This window comes from Melampsora larici-populina (assembly GCF_000204055.1).
Source record: "Melampsora larici-populina 98AG31 unplaced genomic scaffold MELLAscaffold_65, whole genome shotgun sequence".
Lineage (NCBI taxonomy): Eukaryota > Fungi > Basidiomycota > Pucciniomycetes > Pucciniales > Melampsoraceae > Melampsora > Melampsora laricis-populina.
Genome location: NW_006768829.1, coordinates 256,991 through 277,097, shown reverse-complemented (window position 1 = coordinate 277,097; position 20,107 = coordinate 256,991). Strand labels below are relative to the sequence as shown.

Below are 20,107 nucleotides of genomic sequence, written 5' to 3'. Positions count from 1 at the left end.
GCCATTTGATAACCCCTTCTCTAACATTTCGTTTAGAACTTCCGTTTCCTTTGGCGATAGAGGGATTACTTTCCCTGCCTGTGGTGTCGCACCAGGAATAAGGTCGACTCGAAAATCATAGGGTCGGTGAGGCGGTAGGACATTGGAATTTGATTTCTCAAACATCGGTAGAAATTTGTGGTAGCATTTCGGCACAAGTTCAGCTGCTGACTTTTCGGGTACATGTTTGGATTCTTCTGCCGCCAACTTGGCAGACACGTTCCATGAGGCTTTTGCTGCGTTCAATGAAATTGGGGACGGCTTGAGCATTTTGTTGATCTGATCCAGTAACGAGTGCTTTCGGGGTATTCTCGAGTTTATCTGTCTAATTCTTGATTTCGAAAGGAGCTCATACTTGCCAGCTGCTTCTTGGACTTTGGGAAAAGGAGGAATACACGTACTCTGCGGGGGCATTAGTGAGATTGTGCAATTCTCTACCCCCTTGTCATTTTGCCTAACGTGCCTATCTGGCTCCACATCCTGGTCCTTCAAGGCTTTTTCCGGCGCAGACAATTGAGCAGTTTCTTTCATATCATCAGGTAATTCTTGTACTTGTGCTGCCGTTTCTTCTACTTCAACATCGGATGGTTCCTGGAATTGTAGAGAGTGTAACGGCTTGCTAGCTGCTTCTTCAACAGGATTAATAGATGAAAAATACGCACATTGCGGGGGTGTTAATGAGTTAACAAACTCCACCCCCTCGCTAAAATTCCTAGCTTGCCTGTCAGGCTTCCAATCATGGTCCTTCGAGGCGGTTGTCGGTTTTAGCGAAGTTACATCTGTAACTGCAATATCATAATCGTGAGTTTTCAATTTACTTGACTTCCAATCAATGAGGTCGTGATTTCTCTTGATCCACGGCATGCCAAGTATGATGTCATACTTGTCACGTAACTCGGTTATGATGAAAGTTGTGGGGTTGTTCTTCATTTCGTTTACACGAAAATCACCGGTGTGAGTTATTTTCAACTCATGGCCACTAAAACTTGTAACGCTTCTAGGTTGATGAAGTGTTTCAGTGTGAAGGTTATGTTTGACAACGAATTTCTCACTCATTGCCTCGTGAGTTGCACCGCTGTCAACGAGGGCTTTTGCGGTAACGGTTGTGGCTGTCTTAGCATCGACTATGGTAATATCATCAATAATTCTGGTGTCATTTATTTCAAGAGCATGAATATTACTAAAATCTATAGCTAAGTCTTTTACGCTCGGGGGAGGCACAACTAGCACTCCCGAGCTCCGCCATTTTTTGACGACTCAGCTCCTCCATCTTTCTCCTCCTCTTTCAACCCATCAACTTCTGCCACTCGTGATTTAAATCTATAACTTCCTCTTCCTCTCCATGATGTTTTCCCTCCTCTTCTTCTTCTTTCTCCACATTCTCCAATCAGATGTCCTACTTGACCACAACTATAACATGCACCAGCCATTCCTCTTCGCTTGTACTCATCTGAACTGATGTTTAGTCGGTAAGCGGAGCAATCCATCGCATCCGGGTCTGGCGTGTTGGATTGCGAGGCGATTGGCGCATTTGCACTGATGGTGGTATATGGTGTACGTTTATTGATCTTATTGTCGAGTTTGATTGCAACTTTTGCCATGTCTTCAACCTCCTTAAATTCATCGCGCACCATGTAAACCGAAATTTCGACTTTTAGTCCTTGTTCGAACTGAGATAACATAACTGAAGTAGGCCATTTCACTACAAGTGCTAATTCCGAAAACTTTATCCAATAGTCTGATACCGATCCAGTTTGCTTGAGTGCTCTTAACTCCTTCTCTGCTTTTGATATACGTTCTGAATCGAAGAAGGTTGCTTTAAACGAGGATAGAAACTTAGTCCATGTAACTAGATTCGCTTGTTCGGGGTCTAGGAGTTGTTCAGTTAGGGATTGGGCCCATATGCTAGCTTTACCACTTAAGTACGATAACGTGAATGCGACTTGAGCTTGCTCATTTACGAATGAGTTTGAGTTCATGTTCATATACAATCCTATCTGGTTTACGAAAATCTCAGCCTTTTGACCTTTACTCCCATCAAATTTATCAGGAGTCGCGATTTTCGGTGGTCTGATTTGCATAGGTAAAGCAGCGGGGGTTTGGTTCATGCATGGCGTCGAGTTTTCTGGTACAATGTTAGGAGGTGCTTGTTGTGCTCTATCCCGTTCAATACTTTGCTTCAATTCCATCCAGTTCTGTTCAGCATTTTTTCGAAGATTCGTCTCTTCAACTAGCCTCGCATTCAATTCCTCTAACTTCCTCATAACATCTTCCATACTAGGTCCAGACATCGTAGAGCTTAGCGGGAATTCGTTTGAGTCCTTGTAGTCTCCTTCTGCTTCTACAGACGGGCTGTCGGGTAACTTGAATTCCGGCGTGGTGGCTGATGTTTCGAGCAAGAATGATTAACCTTAAATCGGTAGAGTCGGTTGAACTTTAATGCGGTAGATTGTGGGGTATGCAGTGATGTATGAACTTTAATTTCTTCCTTTAGATGAGATCTAATTTTAACTTCTGTACTTGAATAAGCTTTTCCTTCTTTAATTTCTTCGATTTCTTCGGTATCTTTCTTTTCTTTTCAACTTCTTGTCTTTGCTGGTTTTCTTTCTTGGATCCCTGTAGATAGACGTAGCAATATGTTATGGCTTGGACTGCTTGAGGGATGCAAGAAGACTAGGAAAGGCCCTTCAGGTGATATAATGTATTGCTACGTGAGGAGCAAGAAGTCTGCCCCTCACACTGGATAAGAGACGTGTAACACAGTATAAACATATCTCTATAGCCTGATGCTAGAGCTCACAACAGACTATCCCTCATCCGTGGTTTCCCGCTTCACCTTGTCCACCCATTCTTCTCAACTCAACTATTCCTCATCTGTGATTTCCCTTCTCGCTTCACCTCGTCCACCTATTCTTTTGTCCCTCTATCCTTGCTACCTCAACCATCCTACCTCAAAATTGGCACAGGACCAATATGCCACCGGTGAGCCGTTTTCTTTTGTTTCCTGATCTCATATCTCGCAAGGCTCATATGGTTGTTTTCCAGTTCTGGGTCTCTCATCATAGCCCGGAAATCAAGCTTGCAGTTGTTTGCTTAGCCCTCACCGGGGTTCGATTTCACAATATCTCTAGGACTCTTGGAATGGAGTTAGCCCTCACTTTGGTCCGTTGCTGGGTCAATCTCTACCAGGAAACTCGGGCCGTCATTACAAATCCCTTGGACCATATGGATCGTGGTGCAGCATTAGTCTTAGGAGGTCCGGAGCGTCTCTTTGTCCTCGATAGCCTCCGCCTGGACCCAACGTTATACCTACAATACCGGAATCGCTCCGCTACGCTCCGGAAAATGACCAATATCCGGAGTGCAGCGGAGCCTGCGCTATGGGCGGAGGCGCTATGGCTCCGCTATTTTTCGAAAAACAAAACTCTCCAGGATGGCGCAGCGGTCCAAGCGCTATATTTTCGCCATATAGCGCGCTCTGAGGGGCTCCGCTATTAGCGAAAATATAGCGCGCTATACGGCATATAGCGAGCTACGAGGCAAAGGAAGAGTAAAAAGAAAAAACAAAATGTATTTCAAACCCCATGTGTACCTGCCCAACATTCATTGTTGGGCAGGTAGGAGAGTGGGGTGGATTCTCTTATATAAGCTATAGGAACCTTGTAGAAACTGATAAAAGAAAATATTAACAAGAAAGAAAAATAGAAAGTGACCTATATTTGTATGTATATTTGTAATTTATAACACAAGTAAATACTATACTATCCCTTTTGCACCTTTTTCCCTTTTTTTTTTGCTATCATTTCCATATAGGATAGAAGTACTTTGGATGCTTCTTCGAATTGTCCTTGAGGTATGATGCCTTCCTTTAACCAAGCTTGACAGCCGACCAAACGCTCCATCGTTTTGGGGAGCATACTACCTCGAGTCGGAGTACAAACGTCGGCAGCGGCCGAGAAAGTTCGCTCGCAAGCGCAGGAGGTGGCTGAGACCGAAAGGTAATCACGAGCAAGTTTGGCCAGTGTAGGGAAATGATGATGATTTGCCTGTTGATCGATCAAAGGTAAGACAAAGTAAGGAGTCAGTCTCAGATTCTATATACAATGAGAAAAGAAAAGAAGACCAACCTTCCACCACTCGAGTGGGGATTCGTCTTTCTTAATCCGAAATCGCCCACTCAAGTAGTCATCCAGCTCCGAGCGGGAATCGGATGAGTTGATTGGACTGTCAGTGGAGTCTCCAAAGACATCGTAGGCATCAGCCTCAACAGGATCATTGTGATCATCGGATGATGGTGTTGCTTCACGTGGTTCTGATTCTTCCATCAGATCGTGAAAGGCATTCTCAATCAACATTTTGGCAGAGCCGCTGTAAACCGGATAATGGAGAGAAAAGAACTTGTGTCGGTATCGGGGATTCAGAACAGTTGCTAAGACTATGGCATCGCTTTCAGCAGCCTCTTGTTGGTATTCGATAAGCCATTTGATCATCACATCGATGGCATTATCGATGGTCGGAAAAGATTGACAATCGAGTTGATGTTGTTGAAGGTCGGTGATGACTCGTTTGTATTCCGCTAGGAGGATGCAGCCTGTCGGGCCATTTCCCTCCACTCGAGATGTGGCTTCAACAAAGGTCTGTTTCAGTCAAGCAAATGGTTAGTAAGTACATGCTATTCCTGTTAGATTCAGATAAAGACAGACTCTCACCTTCAACACCTTGTTCACCAGTTCCACTGCGTGCCATTCTTTGGGTGAAATAGTGATGCCTTTGAAAAAACGAGCTTGACGATCGGCAGCAATCATTGTGTTGATTACCTGTGACACACTGATGAGAAAATGCACAAGGAAGATAGAATAAACGATTTGCTCACCTCTTGAGCCTCGCAGGCAATCGTGCGACTTTCGTAATGAGAGTTCCATCGAGTCTTGCATGGTCTCTTAACCATGCGACCTGTGTAACCCATACGGGTGGCACGGGTCTTGAAGTCGTTCCGACGAGCAGCGCGGCTGGCAATCTGGCCAGAGACTGCGTCCACCTAAGTGAAAGATGTAAACCAATCAGTTTTGCCTAGCTGAGTGAAAAGACGTGAGAAAAAAGACATAAGAGGACCAAACGGTATGGGACATACCTTTTGAAGAGCCCCTGCAACCAAATCACCGAAAACACCGTCTTCGTCTGGATTGTCTTCCTCATCATCCTCGTCATCATCAATGCCATCAGGCTCGTCGGGTAAACCCGAGACACTCTCTTCGTCCGATTCCAAGCCGTACTCGACCGGATCCTCCCCGTCGTTCACCTCAAGCCCAGGCGTTGGGAAAGGTACTCGAGGAGTCGAATTCTTCAATTGGCGGCCTACCTTTTGACCGAGGGCCTTAAGACCATGCCCAACAACCAAGTTAAGCTTATGGGCAAAGCATCGGACGTGATGAGTCGAATGATCCCATGACACTGGATCTTGAGCGTTCAAAAACATTGCTTGAAGCTCAGATGCCATGGTCATGTTATTGCCTCCACTGTCTGTGGTCTGGGCTAGCAAGTAAGAAACAAAAAGAACCAGAAGAATTAAAAAAAAGAAAAAAGTCGAAACTAAGTAAAAGAAATTAGAAAAGGGAAGGTATTGGGACTCATCTTTTTATGAAGCCCATGCCTAATCAAGAACTTGCCAATAGGACGTGCTAGAAGCACTCCAAAGTGCCGCCAAGCGACCATCTTCAGGGTGAGATGAGTCGATTGGTACTCCCAATTTTTATCTACATAGTTTGCTGTTGCTCCCACAAAGGCATATCGATTGCCCTTTGTGGTCCAAACGTCGTGTACGAGGCAGAAACGACCCTCGTTTTCCTATGTAAAAAAGAAAGATCAAAAATGAAGACCAAAATAGAAATCAATTTTAGTTAAGTCCATGATTTGAATTAAACAGATGTCACTTACTTTTAACTTGTCAATGGCCTGTGCATGCAAGGTCGAGAAGAGATGAACCAATTGCTGTGAAGCCCAGGTAGTTGATCGAACGGTTGCACCTCGGTTTGCGGTGTGGAAGGCTGCACGAAGGGCAGGGTCTTCAAAACGTGCCCAAGGTAAGGCGTGTCGGACGATCCATAGAACCAGGATCAAGTTTAAGAGGTCTACACTGAATGTCGGTCCTTTGACGAAACAATCCAACGTTCCTTGGGATTCTTTGGCCTCCTTCTCGATAGTTTCAAGATAGGTGAGGGGCAGTTCGAAACCTGCGGCAATAGCATCAGCTCGCTTGGTGCAAACCGGGCGGAATTCATTTCCATCTCGATGACCCCAAAGGGCGTAATACGAGCTGGGTTGCTTGAGATACTTGTTGTGACAGAATCTACACTGGTATGAGCGGCCCTATATAAGAAGAAAGGAAGAAAAAAGAGAAGAATGTATGAGAAAGATGTGAAAAAACACTTACCTTAGGAGGAAAAAAGTACTGAAGGAGCTTGTTTACACCAAGTGACCGAGTCTCGTTATATCCAGGTTCAATGGTCCCAACGATCTCGACATCGGAATCCTGAGACAGATCGGCACCTTCAGGTACCTCCAAGGGCTAGAATATAAAGGTCAGAACAAAGAGAAGGGTTCCGATTAAGCGGTGAAAGTACTTACATCGACATTTGCTCGTTTCGATGGTCGAGGTGATCGTGGGCTACCTGTCGATCCTTGTGACGGAGATCGAACGTGTTTGCTAGTCGACGAAACAGTCTAGGAAAACCAAGAATTAACTCGGCGATGATATAGAACATGATATCATAAAGCTTACCTTTCCTGGTCGGATTGCTTTGGCTTTTTTGGCTGGAGCTTGCTTGCTATTCTTGAGAGTAGAAGCCAGGGGACAAGGAGAAGCTTGGCGATGAGCAAGCAATTCGGGTAGATCTTCATCAGATGAAGTCGAAATGATGACAGCTGAACGTGAGTCCTTGGGAGGAACCACAAATCCAGGCCGAGGACGAGACGGACTTGGTGGTCGAAGTGTTCGATTGTTTGGACCCTTGCTGGGAACTTGAAGGGTAGTTTGGTTAGTAGTAGAGCTTTGTGATGTGGATTTTGAAAGTGGCATTCTTAGATATTGGATGAAGTTGAGAAATGTTAATGGTCAGCTTTAAAAGTTGATGAAGGTAGATAGGAAGCGATGGAAAAGGAAGGCACCCACCTGAAATAGAAGAGAAAACCTATTACCGCAAACCACAGGCTGGCCGTGGTTGAAATTGAAGGTGCACAAGCAAGGCCAGAGGCTAGTCCAGGTTGCCATCGTTCGAAATGATTGTGTTTCATCTGATCGTGGAGTATGTTGTGGCGTAAAGTGGAGGAGATGATGGTGCTTGGATGGAAGATTTCGACTGGGCACCGCAACCCTGTACCCATACAGATATCTCCGCTATATAGCGGAGATATACCCCTGGGGCCGGGTTGCGGTGCGATTTCTACGCTATGGAAAAACCCGGCCCTGGAAGGCGGTGCGCGTGCTCCGCTATGAATGGCGGGGGGCGTGGCGGACCGGAAAATCGCTCCGCTTTCGCTCCGCAACCGCCATTTATGGCGCAGCGATTCGGGTATTGATACCTAGACGAACTCCAAAGCAAAATCATGGAACAATTTTATAAACATGTATCAATCAAGACACTTTCAACTGAGCTACGCGACAGATTGTGTTGGACACAAAATAAAGCACGTACCGTTCACCCAAATCAAAGTTTGGCCGCCCAAGGGGCTTATATGGCAAGGGTACTGGACATTGACCCCCGTTGCCTTGTCTTCGCTGGTGAGCCAATGCGTTCTTCATGGTTTGTTTTGCTGTGTACTGATTCATCGATCGGCTTGGACCCCTAGATGAAACCGCAATTGCGAAACAGTATATGTATTGCGACTACGCATGTGCACCCATTGGCGAGCATACCCCCCGACTTGCCAGGCCAACTCAATCAGGCCGTTGGCTGGCGTTACCGGCTATTTCCTTGGATGGCCTATTGGCAATCACCATTAAGCGCGGTGGGTATTCTCGCATTGATTTCAAAGCTTTTTTGGAAGACCACTTGGTGAGCTGGACCCATGGATTTGATGGAATGATGTTTTGATTGCTAATGAACATGTAATTTACATAGTCACCGGCCATGAATCCATGGCCGGCTCGGAACTCTGTGCTTGTTCTAGATAACGCCCCAATTCATCATGGTGGCTCGGTGGCTGATTTATGTGAAGCTCGTGGTGTAAGGTTGATATATTTACCCGCGTATAGCCCGGACCTCAATCCAATTGAGAAGGGTTTCTCACCGGTGAAAGCGAACCTCCAAAGGACCCAGGGACTTCGAGGGGCCATTGATGCTGATGGGGAGCGGGCTGTGGTATGGTTTTCCATGATGGAAGTTTTCACAGAGGGTTTGTGCGACAAGCTTTTCAAAGGTAGCGGCTATATGTAGACCAGTTGTCATTGATTTGTACCCTATGCCTCATTTTCTTTCCTGTCATCTTGCCACAGTGGTAGTTGAAATTAAGCAATCAAAAGTTTCGAATTCAACAGTGTGGCTTTGCTTAGTCACCTTGCCCGGTGCACCACATGTTTTTCTTTTGAAATCTATTGTATTGGCAAACCAAACCACATGAGATTCTCGAGATTTTGAGCGGCCACTTGAAAAGTTGGAGGGTAATGACCGTAAGACTCTCAAAGACAAAAACTCATCAAGTTCATACGGTGAACTTGTGTTTGCGACTGCTGTTTCACAGAAGGCTAGCAATACATGTTTGCAAGTATTCTTGCCTTTTTGGGGAGTCACCGGGCAGTTGGTAGCGCGGCAAATCTGGAACGCCAACATGGCCGAACTGGCATCTTTGATTCACATAACATAACCTAGCAATAATTTCAAATAAGGCCATTGAGACCAATTACAATTGGGTTACCCCCTAGGTAACATATTGAAAGATTTAAAAACGGTATTGAAAAAGGGAAAAGTTGCATGTATAAAAGAAAATACAAGCCAATCGCCAAAGAACCAATTTAAAAAACTCTTATTTTGGGAAGTGTTGAATCAAAAGGAGGTCAGATTGGAACAAACTTCAATTGGTGGAAGTGGAAGGTTGATTTTGAGAATCTGCCTTGATGAGGCGATTAGCTAACTTGAAGGTCATTCCATGCTCTGTTAAGACGTTGGCGGTCATCTGGACACTGGGGACCAGATCAGTCCAAGACTGGACCTGAGCCTTGCAGAGTATCGCTCAAGTGGTGACATTGTTACGGGAAACATCACATTCAAATAGGAAATTGTCCAAAAGAGTCGTGTGCGTAACCACAAATTCCACATCGGAGTCCGAAACGTGAGATTCTGACTTGAGAACTTCCTTGTCAGTCAACAGGGAGATCTATTTGCTCGAAGTCATACCAGCATCTGGACAAACATCACAAGATCATCAGTTTGATTATCATTCACCATACATGATAATCGAAAACCATAAACTCACCAGGTTCCTTCTTTACTTTCTTGTGGGAAGTTACCTTGCTGGAGGCGGAGGTCATCTTCAATTTGCGTTTGGAACCGGAAGGACTGATCGGCTCAGTCTTGATCTTCATTTCAACTGGAGGAGTGTTGGCAAAGAAGTTTCTTTGCTTTGAGGTAGTTTGTTTGGCTCTTGGGGTGGCCACAGGGTAGCGTTTATTGACTTGGTCTTCAACGTTCATATCCTTATGAACAACGACATTTTTGAACATCTCATGCTTGTATTCAACCGTGTTAGGAGAGATTCCGCGGGTTGTTAAGCCGTCGCGCTGGAGAGGATATTTGATGTCAGCTTAGGCTGGAAAAAACAGATGGAAGGGACAAGCTTACCACAGCTTTTGCCCATATGAACGCACATCAATGTGTAAATCGATAATAGAGGTTTGGGTCCCAAGGGGCTGTCAAGATAGCCCCATCTCCTCCAAGGGCTCACTCGAGGTGATCCTGGTAAATGGACGCTGCTTCAAGTTCGAGTTCCTTAGCCGCTTTGACAGCCTACATGAATGTTGAAATAAACAATTGGTTAGCAATAGATGTGGAAGGATACAAAGTCAACACTAAGCTTACCACAGTCTCTTCTTTAGCCACCACTGTTTCCTCCTTGGAAGCTGCGAGTTCTGCTTCAATCGCGTTGGGCCCAGCGGTGCCTTGGATGAAAGCCACCGCGCCGCTAGCCTATTAGCCACATGGTTCAGAAGAGCACATTAAAGCAATCTCATCAGTTAAAACACTTGAGAAGAAGTGGAACACCAAAACAATCTCACCTGGGCGTTTTTCTTTTCCTTAACTTGCGGTTTCTCCAGCACGATATGGATGACGCCTTTGGACAATTGACTCTTTCCCCAATTGTTGACAAACTCCTGATAACTTTTGAAATCAATTAATCTCGTTTTCTTGGACCCCACACTTGCATTCCAGTTCAACAACGGAGTCAACTCTCTATCAAGCACGACTTTCTTGATCCCAGTGAAGTAATGGTTGCACACATTGCCAACCAAGTCCTTCAACTCATTCAGCGACTTGCCATACATAAAAACTTTGAAATCCAACACCTGTCCATCCTTGAAGTCAGATGAATTGATGATGGCAAACTTAGGAGGTGGTGGTGGTTTTTTTTCCCGGCGGTTAATTTGGAAGGAGCCTGTTGTTTGGCCATTCCGGGCGTAACCTCAACCGTATTCTTTGTGTGAATTTTGAAAGTCACACCGATGATGAAAGATTGGCTCTCTTCCATCAAGCGACGGCTCTCCGTTCCTTGACGCCAGAGCCGCTTGAGCATTGGATGACGGGCTGGGGCGTCATCCCCATCCGCAATCAAATAGGCCGGATCAAACACTTCAAGAGATCCATATCAGTAATATGAAGAAGCGAGGCATTTTGAGTCATGTTACTTACCCTCCTCGGGATTCTCGCCCTTGTGGATCAAATTCTGAATCGGTTTGTAAGGCATAGCTGGCGAGAAACATAGAGAGGTCAGCATTTGATCAACCCAAATCATGATAGGATTACTGACTGTTAAGAGCTTTGATTCAATTTGATGATTCCAAGTCGAAGTTGGCAGTGATAGATTGATAAGCGCAGCTAAACAGATAGAAACGGGTGGGTTGAGTTGATATGATTATAATAAGCAAGTGAAAGGGAAAGGGTATATTGAAAGGAAGAATCAAATCACCGAGTCGAAAGGGCGTCCAAAAAATGGGATGAAAGAAGTCGAGGAGCAGGCGTATGAAATGACTTTTCGGTTGAGTAGCACTTCTTCAAAGGCTTCCAGGAAATGAAGGCGTAATCACAGTAACCCCTGCCATCTTGCCCGGCCGGCAAGATCATTCCAGTCCAGTGGGTGACAAGGTCTTTCTTCTCAAACGAGAGATGAGCAATTAGGAATCCTGCTCGAACAAGCAATGAGCAATAAGAACTTGTGTTCGCAAGATGGATGTGCAAGAGAATCACCAGTTCCTTACCCACTGCTAAGTCCAAAAGGGCCAAGAAATGGAAAGTCAGAAAACGAGTAAAATCTGGAGAACAAAAAAAATACCCATTATTTCTCACAACGGCTGTAATATTAACACGATGCCTTTGAAAACTTTATGAAGTTACACCGCGGGAATCATTAAGTGTGAAACCGGATTGAGCAAAGTCGCGGTGTCCGGGTCCGCGACTTTCTTCAATTGCGGATCTCGTTTGCCATAGGTTTGCTATAGGTTTGCTAGCTTGCATCAAGCTGCCCTCGAGTTGTCCGCCTGAGCTGCAGTACATGTTATGCATGTTTTTCCTTTCAATATCCTCAGACCACTCAAGATCAGGTATGAGTCATGAGCTTTATCATGTATATGCTACAAGAGTCTAGACATATGGTACCTCCATTAGTCCATACTACAGCCTGAGTGGATGACTATGTAGAGGGCAGCTCGAGACAAGCTGCAAACCTATGGAAACCCATGGCAAACGAGATCCGTGATTGAAGGAAGTAGCGGACCTGGACACCGCGACTTTTCTCAATCCGGTTTCACACTTAATGATTCCCGCGGTGTTATGTCAAAGTCCAAGGTTTGGTACTGTAGGTGAACTAGAGCATCGGGGGCGGGCTCGCCGCCCTTGAGGCCTGCAAGTATTCAAGCTGAGCTCTCAGATATTGGATATACCTATGTGGCACTCAGGGCATACGTCCAGACATCACGTCATTGCAGGCCAAAGAATGGTGCAAAGTAAAGTGAATCTCAGCAAGAGGTTGTCTGACGTTCACAGACATACTCACATACAGCCATTCCAATATTTCTTGTCGCTCACATTTTTGAAAAGAAAAAGTTTATGAGCTCAAAACCTAAGTTTTAACTGGTTAAAACCTGAAAATTGGCTGTATTTCATTGAATTACAGCCAATTTCAAAGTTTTGTCGAGTAAAAACTTAGGTTTCACCGAGTTTCACTTTTTCTTTTTCAAAACGGAGCGACAAGAAATATCGGAATGGCTGTATCTCACATAGACCAAGAACTTGTGAATTAAATTTCATATTAAGACTCCAGAAAAACTCATTTATTCAAGATAGATTTGTAGCATAGCAATGAGATATACAGTGCAGAAATAGATTGTGATTGCTGCTAAACACCCATGGCAATAACCTCCTAACCATGGCCTGCTACCACAAAATGAATCAAGCAGGACAACACTAATGCAATGATGATGGGATAAGTGTTACGCTCCACTTCTGTGATTTTGGGGCTCTTTGCGTTGTACAGATGCAATTGCAGCATCTCTAATCTCCCTGACCTGGCGATTAGATCTCATGCGTCCCCCACGCAATCCTGCATTATGCACGCGGATAATCATAAGTGGACGTCTGAACCGACTTGCCACAAATTCTTAGCACATTCCAAGCTGGCAGGGCTGTGTTTTGTAAACCACACTGCAGGACTGTCAGAGTGCAATGTGTGAAACAAATCGGAATGATGTTGTAAGCTATAGAACAAAAGGCAACTTGCAGTAGGATCTATGTCAACAGACTTCAAGGTGATGATAACCGCAGGCGGATCACGGGGTTGTTGCCTGCAATAATGAATTTCTTTACGATTGTTCCAAAAGCTTTGATTGCAACTTTGTTGACGGTTTCAACCACTTCAATGTCTTTCAAGTGCGTCATGGCAGCTGGATGGATACTGGTGGTTTTGTTTAGGTGTTAGCCCATGGATCATTGGTAGCTAACAACTTGAAACTCATGGAATAAAAGTCGCCACTCTTGAGGTCAATGCTGTTGGACTTTATGGTGATGAGCTTGATTGGAGTTGAGAGAACGGCACCTCTGCTCAACCCAGTGGTTTTAATAGCCCCGTGATACACATCAAACCCCTTGTCCGTGATCTTTTGTTTGTAGATCTAAATGATGAGACATTCATTAAGCAAAGGATCGCAGATTCTAATGTATGCAGGATGGATGACAATTACCCTTGGACCAGCTCTACCAATGAATTGGAACTCAATAGGATGGTGGAGATTGTTGGGTTTTTCCATTGACATGATGAATTTGATGGAATCTGGAGTCTATAATATTATTAGGTGGGCGGCCCGCCGCCCCATAGGCACCAATGGTATGTCTCAGTATCAGTATTTCTACGCGCATAGACCAGTTGTGGGCTGATGACACTAACTGGAGTCAACACTGAACAGGGTACGCGCGTACACATAGTTGCAGACAGATTCAGTGACGGTAGCCACAATGATTGATTACACCAGAGCTAGTGAGACCTAAACCTGGTTTTTGAGTAGACGCAAACATACATAGATATGAGATAGAAGGTAACACATGAAAGCTCTGTATGCAGTTCAGATGAGCACATTGAAGTCAAAAGTGATATAACCACTATCAATTCCCGGCCACAGATGCGCTGGTCAGATATATAGTGAATAGTAAGTACAATTGAGATTGAAGATTGAAGATTGAAAGTGTTAGTGTTAGTGAAGTGAAGTGATTGGATTTGTAGTTTCAGATTTTCAAATCAAAGGGAATTTGAATCAAGCATTAATTCAAGTCAAGATTTAAACACCTAATCTTGGATAAAAATTCAAAAAATAAGAGATAAAATAAATACAAAATACTTAATTATTAAGCTTATCATCTACCTTAACTATCATCTTAATCAATCATCATCTTATCAACCAATCATCTTCAATTCAACTTCAATATTTACTCTTGACCAATCCATTCAAATAAATATGCACAAAATTGCAAAAAAACATCATAAGATTCATTTAGATGCAAAGATCAATCATTGAGGCTGTGATGAAAATCACTAATGTCTTAAATTCTCACCAAAATTGTGTCATCTATTTGGTGTTATAAGCTTAAGAAGAACCTATGAATTCTTGACAGAGTCAATCTTCAATCACATCCAAAGATCCAAATGATAGTTGAAATCATAAGAATGAAAATCATCATAAAACACTCTGATTCTCCCTTTGAGCATTTCCTAAAGATCCCACCTAACTTATGAAGTTTACCAAAAGCAACTCAAACCATTAACAAAAATCAAGTATGCAGTTGAATGTACATAGTCATGAAAAAAGATTGAGATTGAGAATGATAGTATTATTCAAGACAGAAAGATTAAAATCAGATCAATCTCAATAACAACAATGTTGTCTGAAGATGCGCACGCGCGAAAATCAAAGATAAGGCAGAGACCATTCTAATGAGTCAATATTATAAGTAGAAAAAAAGAGAGACTACCTACATTGAGGTCACAAACCAAGCCATTTCAACTTCGGCTTGCAAGTGTATTTATTTTCCATGTACTGTACCAGTCATCATAGCCTCCACAACTGTAGCATCCAATCAATCGACACCTTTATCAGAAATGGTAGGGCTTGGAGCGGATGTAGATGAATGATCTGAATGAGATATCGTTTAAGATTGAGGTTCTTCAGTGATCATATGAGAAGTAGTAGAGCCAAAGATCAAATTAGGATTAGTGATTTGAATATCAATTGATCTTCCATTGATTAACAAAGTATGATTTTGATGATTTTGAAAGTTTAAATCAGATGATTTAAGTTGAGTTGAAGAAGAAGGATTAGGAGAACTTTCATGTCGACGTAAAAGGATAATAGGAGTTGTTGTTGTTTTGATCAAAGGTTTTGATTCTGAATGAATTGGCAAAGAAGATTGATTAGATTTAGATTGAGTTGACGATTGAGATGATGAATCGATTGATATCGTTTGATCTTGATTTTGATTTGATTCCATGTTTTTTTGAATAAAAGGCCGAAGTGATCAATGATATATGTATATGAATTGTTATTTGGGGATGTTGTTGTTGATGCAGAACGGGCGCGAGTTGGTGAGTGCCAAACCTCAGAGATTGTGAAAGGAGATCTTCATAGTTGATGAGATGGTGCCATGAATGTTGTAATCGGCATGGAGCATGGCGATGTGAGCGAATCAGTCACAAAATATTGCTCGACGGAGATAACTCGAAAGATTTGCCATACACCGTGATACGACGCAATTTGTAGTTGGGGTCTTCTCATGCGGTGAGACGGGTGCTGCTGTGTGGTAGATTTGAATACAATGGTCACCCTGTAGAGGTGGTGATTGCTGAGATAGGCACATCGGAAACTCATGAGTGAAACATTGTAGGTCAAAGATCACGCAATACGTGGTTACATACCTCCAAGGTGGGAAGATCAAGGAGACACATTTGGCGAACGGTGAGGATCAATGATGGCGCAATACGCGGTGGACTGGATGGTTAGAGGATCGAGTTGTTCATCAATAGGTGCTTGTGAACAGATTGAGCGCAGGATTTTCAAAATGGAAGAGTTTCACACATAGGGATGGTGGTGAAATCTGATTTGAGCTGTGTAACAAAAGAAGTATTGTGACGTGGGATGTAGAGAAGTCCGAGAGGAGAGATAACCACACTTGTAGGACTCAAAACACAGGTACCACTGCGATAACATATTGGCATGAAACATAACTCCACTGTCTCAGGTAACAAAAGTGGAGGCATCTTTTTTTCAAAAACATCAATTTCCTATTCTATGTTTGATTTATGTTTCGCATCTCTCAGAATGATATCCCTCGTTCGCTCGTGGACAGATTGTTTTGTTGAGAGCCAATAACATTACTCGACTTGGTTACCTCGATGTAACAGGTTTATCTCGGATAATGTATACTATATGATACTCTTGAGCCATTGTCACAGGTTTCATAGCCTTTCTAGCAGTGAAGGCGAAGTCGACCTGTCAACTAATTCCTAAGGATACATCAACCAAGCACCTTCGGCCCCGCCTTCAAGCACTTATAATCCTCAGTGTTAACGAGTTTCTCTACATCTCATACCTATCTGTTTATATTCTCTTCGGACAATTCGGCGCTCGCCCGTCTGACTTGCGACCTTCTATCATTATATTAATTTATCACCTATTTGTCTATCATTATATCTTTCTAACACTATATTTATCAGGACACTTATTTTTATTCCATCTTACTTCACGAGCATGAATACCAGCACATCTCATACTATCCTTTGCGGAGTTTACTTTCCTTGCCTTCTGATCTTCACCATAAGACTACTTTTGGTTTCAGGGGAATCTTTTCCCATTTACAGTTCTTCAGGGGGCATCAGTTCAGATGAAGATGACATTGAATTCGTCGTTAAGCAGGCCAACATTATGTTCCTTAAGTATCCCTTTTTAAATTCTGACGCTGCCGTCGAGGGCGCCGCAAGAAACGTGCTTGCTGTGAAGGCTCAAGCTCCCTCAAGTATTAGTCAGTCTTTCTTCGCCGAAAACTTGATGATGCGTTCCAGAATTAAAGTGAACTTCGTCTCTTCTTCTTGAAATACAGGCCTCAGCAATTATATGAATCTCCAGTACTACAGTGTTATTGAAGTTGGAGTTCCACCTCAAAAGTTCAATGTGCAGGTTGACACTGGATCAACTTCCCTTTGGGTAGCTTCCTTTGATCCGAGGGATAAGAGTAAAAGTAGATTGGGGTCGGATGAGATCGCTGGAGCACTATTCAACGTAGCTAAATCTTCTACCTTTGTTGCTACGAAGGCAATTTACAGCATGTTCTATGCGGATTCATCTTATGCCAATGGATACGTGGGTGCTGATACCGTCTCTCAAGGCTCGTTTAAAGTTGATGGCCAGAAGTTTGGAGTAGTAACTGCCACCTCTACAGGAATGTACATATCAGATGCCTCAGGTGAGTGAAATAGATACTCTCAAAGGAATAGATGAAGCAAAAACTGAGAAGTGGTTCGTCTTTTAATAGGTGTGCTTGGGATGGGATTCGCATCCGCAGAGCCAGAGCGACCTGCACCGTTTTGGCAGACCGCAAATGTTGAATCCTTTGCCATCGGAATGTCTGGTTTCACCAAAGACTCGTCAAGATCTTCCTCGGCGCTTCACCCAGGCGGGATACTCACCCTTGGCGGTGTAGAATCAAAATTGTATGATGGGGACATCAATTACGTCCCCCTTACAAATACCTCGCTTTGGCAAGTCAGCGTCGACGGCGTCAGTGTGGGTGGGCAGATGATCTCAAATACAGACAGCAACCGAGTTTTGATCGATTCGGGTACAAGTTTGATCGGTGTCCCAAGCGAAGTCGCCAAAAGTGTTTACAGCCAAATCCCCAACTCCACACCTGGCACTGGAAACTACAAAGGTACGTCAGACATGTTCTTCATAATCAGCTGGGGTGTCTTGGGAGATGAACAAGAATCGAAATAGGAAACTAGACCTGACGTTTGTTTGGTTTACTTTATCCACCACTCCTCGGCTTTCTTGACAATGATAGGATATTACTCCTACCCGTGCGACGCATCTCCTGATTTTGCTATGATCTTTGGTGGAATCACCTACCCGGTTTCCGCTGAAAGCTTCAATATTCAACCCGTCAAGGGAAATCCTAGCCAATGTTATGGTGCAGTTTTCTCCACGGGCGCTGTTAGTGCTGCTGCAGGAGAAAGTATGTGGATTGTGGGAGCATCCTTTATGAGGAACGTTTACACAGTCTTCAGAGCAAATCCAACACCAGCGATCGGTTTCGCAAGGCCAGCCGAAGATTTTCAAGCCAAGCTGGGGTCCATGAAGTGGGCGGCAAATTCTGCCAAAAACTCGGCTGCAACAAGTATCCGAAATCCGTTTGCGCCTTTGAAGGGGCTCAATTTTGGTTGCTCTTTATTGTCCAGTGGATTGGTATTCTGGGCATCTCAAATTTTGTTGGGATAAGGGAAATTATCCTCCATCACATGCATCCATACGTTCACACCATGTAAATATCCTTGTAGCACGTCGACGTGCACACACAAAAGAATTTCCGTAGACCCTGTAACAACGCATCAAAGAGGTGCCACAACAAGCATATCTTCCCCTTATCACCTGGGAGGTTGAAAGTCAGTTGACCCCTTCTGACAACAAAGGATTCTGAAAATCCTTTAATCAAATCACAAAGCACACAGGGCACTAAACAACAATCTCAGTCTAAATCCAACTAAAAGACTTTGATATTTGTTTCAAAACTCTCCGTGTGTGCACGACAACGTGCTCCACGGGTATTTACATGGTGTCAGTCATAAAGTGGACCAGACATCAAATATGCATTGCTCAAGACCTGCATAAATTCCTATGATGTTATGACAATGCATGTTCTCTTGCCACAACTTTGCTACTTGTTGCATGTCTCCGCATGAAAGATGAAAACAGTGGAGACTGGGTCATCCAATCTGTGTGAAACAAAATTATTCAACAAAGTTGGGACTGATCAAAGCCTTATCAATGACGCGGCTTGTTGACCGCGCAGTATGTGACTCTGCTGTCCGCGTGGCAGGCATATAGATGAGTATCTTGATGGCTTTATGTCAGAACTTCACATAACAGGCACCAAGTAGAGTTGATTGCAGAAAGCTTGCAATCAAGGCATTCTGAAAATCCAGATGTGGTTGTGTGCCACCTGTGACAGGTATTCAGCTTACCTCCCAGTTCAAGCAACATACAAGGATAAATTTCTTTAACCAATTCTCTGCTTTTGTTACTTGGTGCCGTAAGCTAGTGGTACACCACAAACCCCCCAAGGCGGGTTTTCAACCGAGGGTCCAATCGGTTGATCCGCTGAATTTCTCTGGTGGTGACCCACGCTTTTAAAACCGCTGGTATCCAAGCCGCTTTGAAGCTGTGGAGTAAGGTGGTGGACTTGGTATGGCTCTCCATCCATTTCTCAGCCGTGGTTCACATATCCCGATTTTAAACCATGGTATCAAACAAATGATAAACGGGTGCAGATCCAAGCATACTGCTGCTCTTGCACTCCTATAAAAATAGTAGGCTCATTGTGATTTTGTGCCAGCACACAATTCTTAGTCTTAAATTCCACATTAACAATACAAAATGACACATAACATACAAAGGAAAATTAGAGATGAGAGAAAAATCTAATTCATTATCTAAGCTACAATAATGTTGTGCAGATCCAGATTACCACATCATTATTCCTCTTCTTCCTCCTCTTCTTCCTCCTCTTCTTCCTCCTCTTCTTCTTCTTCTTCTTCTTCTTCTTCTTCTTCTTCTCCGCCTTCCTGTACAAACAACTCGTGTTCAACTTCATTTTCAGCAACATCGTCTCCAAACAGCTCTGTCAAATTCTGTACACGAGCGAGGATGCGTTTGTCTGAGGGCATATTAAATTTATTTTTTATTTTGTTTGATTTGATTTGTGTGAAATTTTGCTTCCCGTTGAAAAACTCGTGATTGTCATGCAATACGCACAAATAGAAACTGAAATAAATAAAATGGGTCCTTTCAGTGTATGATCTCACTCTCAGAGAGAAATAGTGGGACAGACGCATAACGGTATCGAAGAGGTTTTCGGCGTAAGTGTTCCAGCTTCTGGTCAACCACATTCCAGAACGTTTTCTTTGGATAATCCGCACTGTATAAGCCCCAGTGGACCGCTTGTAGCCTCTGTGTTGATGATAGAATTCAACCATTAATGCTGATGTCTCAATGTGTAATTCAGGTGCAATAGAAAAGTGAACTTACCAGCCAGGCAAACCGCGCTTCTTG

General features: G+C 43.6%; 3 protein-coding genes across 3 annotated transcripts; 1 reads left to right on the top strand and 2 right to left on the bottom strand.

Moving 5' to 3' along the window:
* Positions 1-8,516: 8,516 nt before the first annotated feature.
* Positions 8,517-10,992, bottom strand: MELLADRAFT_112394 (uncharacterized protein; the record flags this gene model as incomplete). Its single annotated transcript, XM_007416871.1, has 6 exons — positions 8,517-8,878; positions 9,508-9,811; positions 10,110-10,217; positions 10,307-10,594; positions 10,717-10,877; positions 10,938-10,992. 6 exons carry the CDS (start codon positions 10,990-10,992, stop codon positions 8,517-8,519), a joined length of 1,278 nt encoding a protein of 425 aa, XP_007416933.1.
* A 3,408-nt stretch (positions 10,993-14,400) lies between these two features.
* Positions 14,401-15,848, bottom strand: MELLADRAFT_73319 (uncharacterized protein; the record flags this gene model as incomplete). Its single annotated transcript, XM_007416846.1, has 4 exons — positions 14,401-14,675; positions 14,767-15,407; positions 15,524-15,629; positions 15,703-15,848. One exon carries the CDS (start codon positions 15,276-15,278, stop codon positions 14,940-14,942), a length of 339 nt encoding a protein of 112 aa, XP_007416908.1.
* A 686-nt stretch (positions 15,849-16,534) lies between these two features.
* On the top strand, positions 16,535-18,277 carry MELLADRAFT_112392 (aspartic peptidase A1; the record flags this gene model as incomplete). Its single annotated transcript, XM_007416888.1, has 4 exons — positions 16,535-16,805; positions 16,884-17,246; positions 17,316-17,711; positions 17,844-18,277. The coding sequence occupies 4 exons, from the start codon at positions 16,535-16,537 to the stop codon at positions 18,275-18,277; spliced, it is 1,464 nt and encodes a 487-aa protein (XP_007416950.1).
* Positions 18,278-20,107: the final 1,830 nt, after the last annotated feature.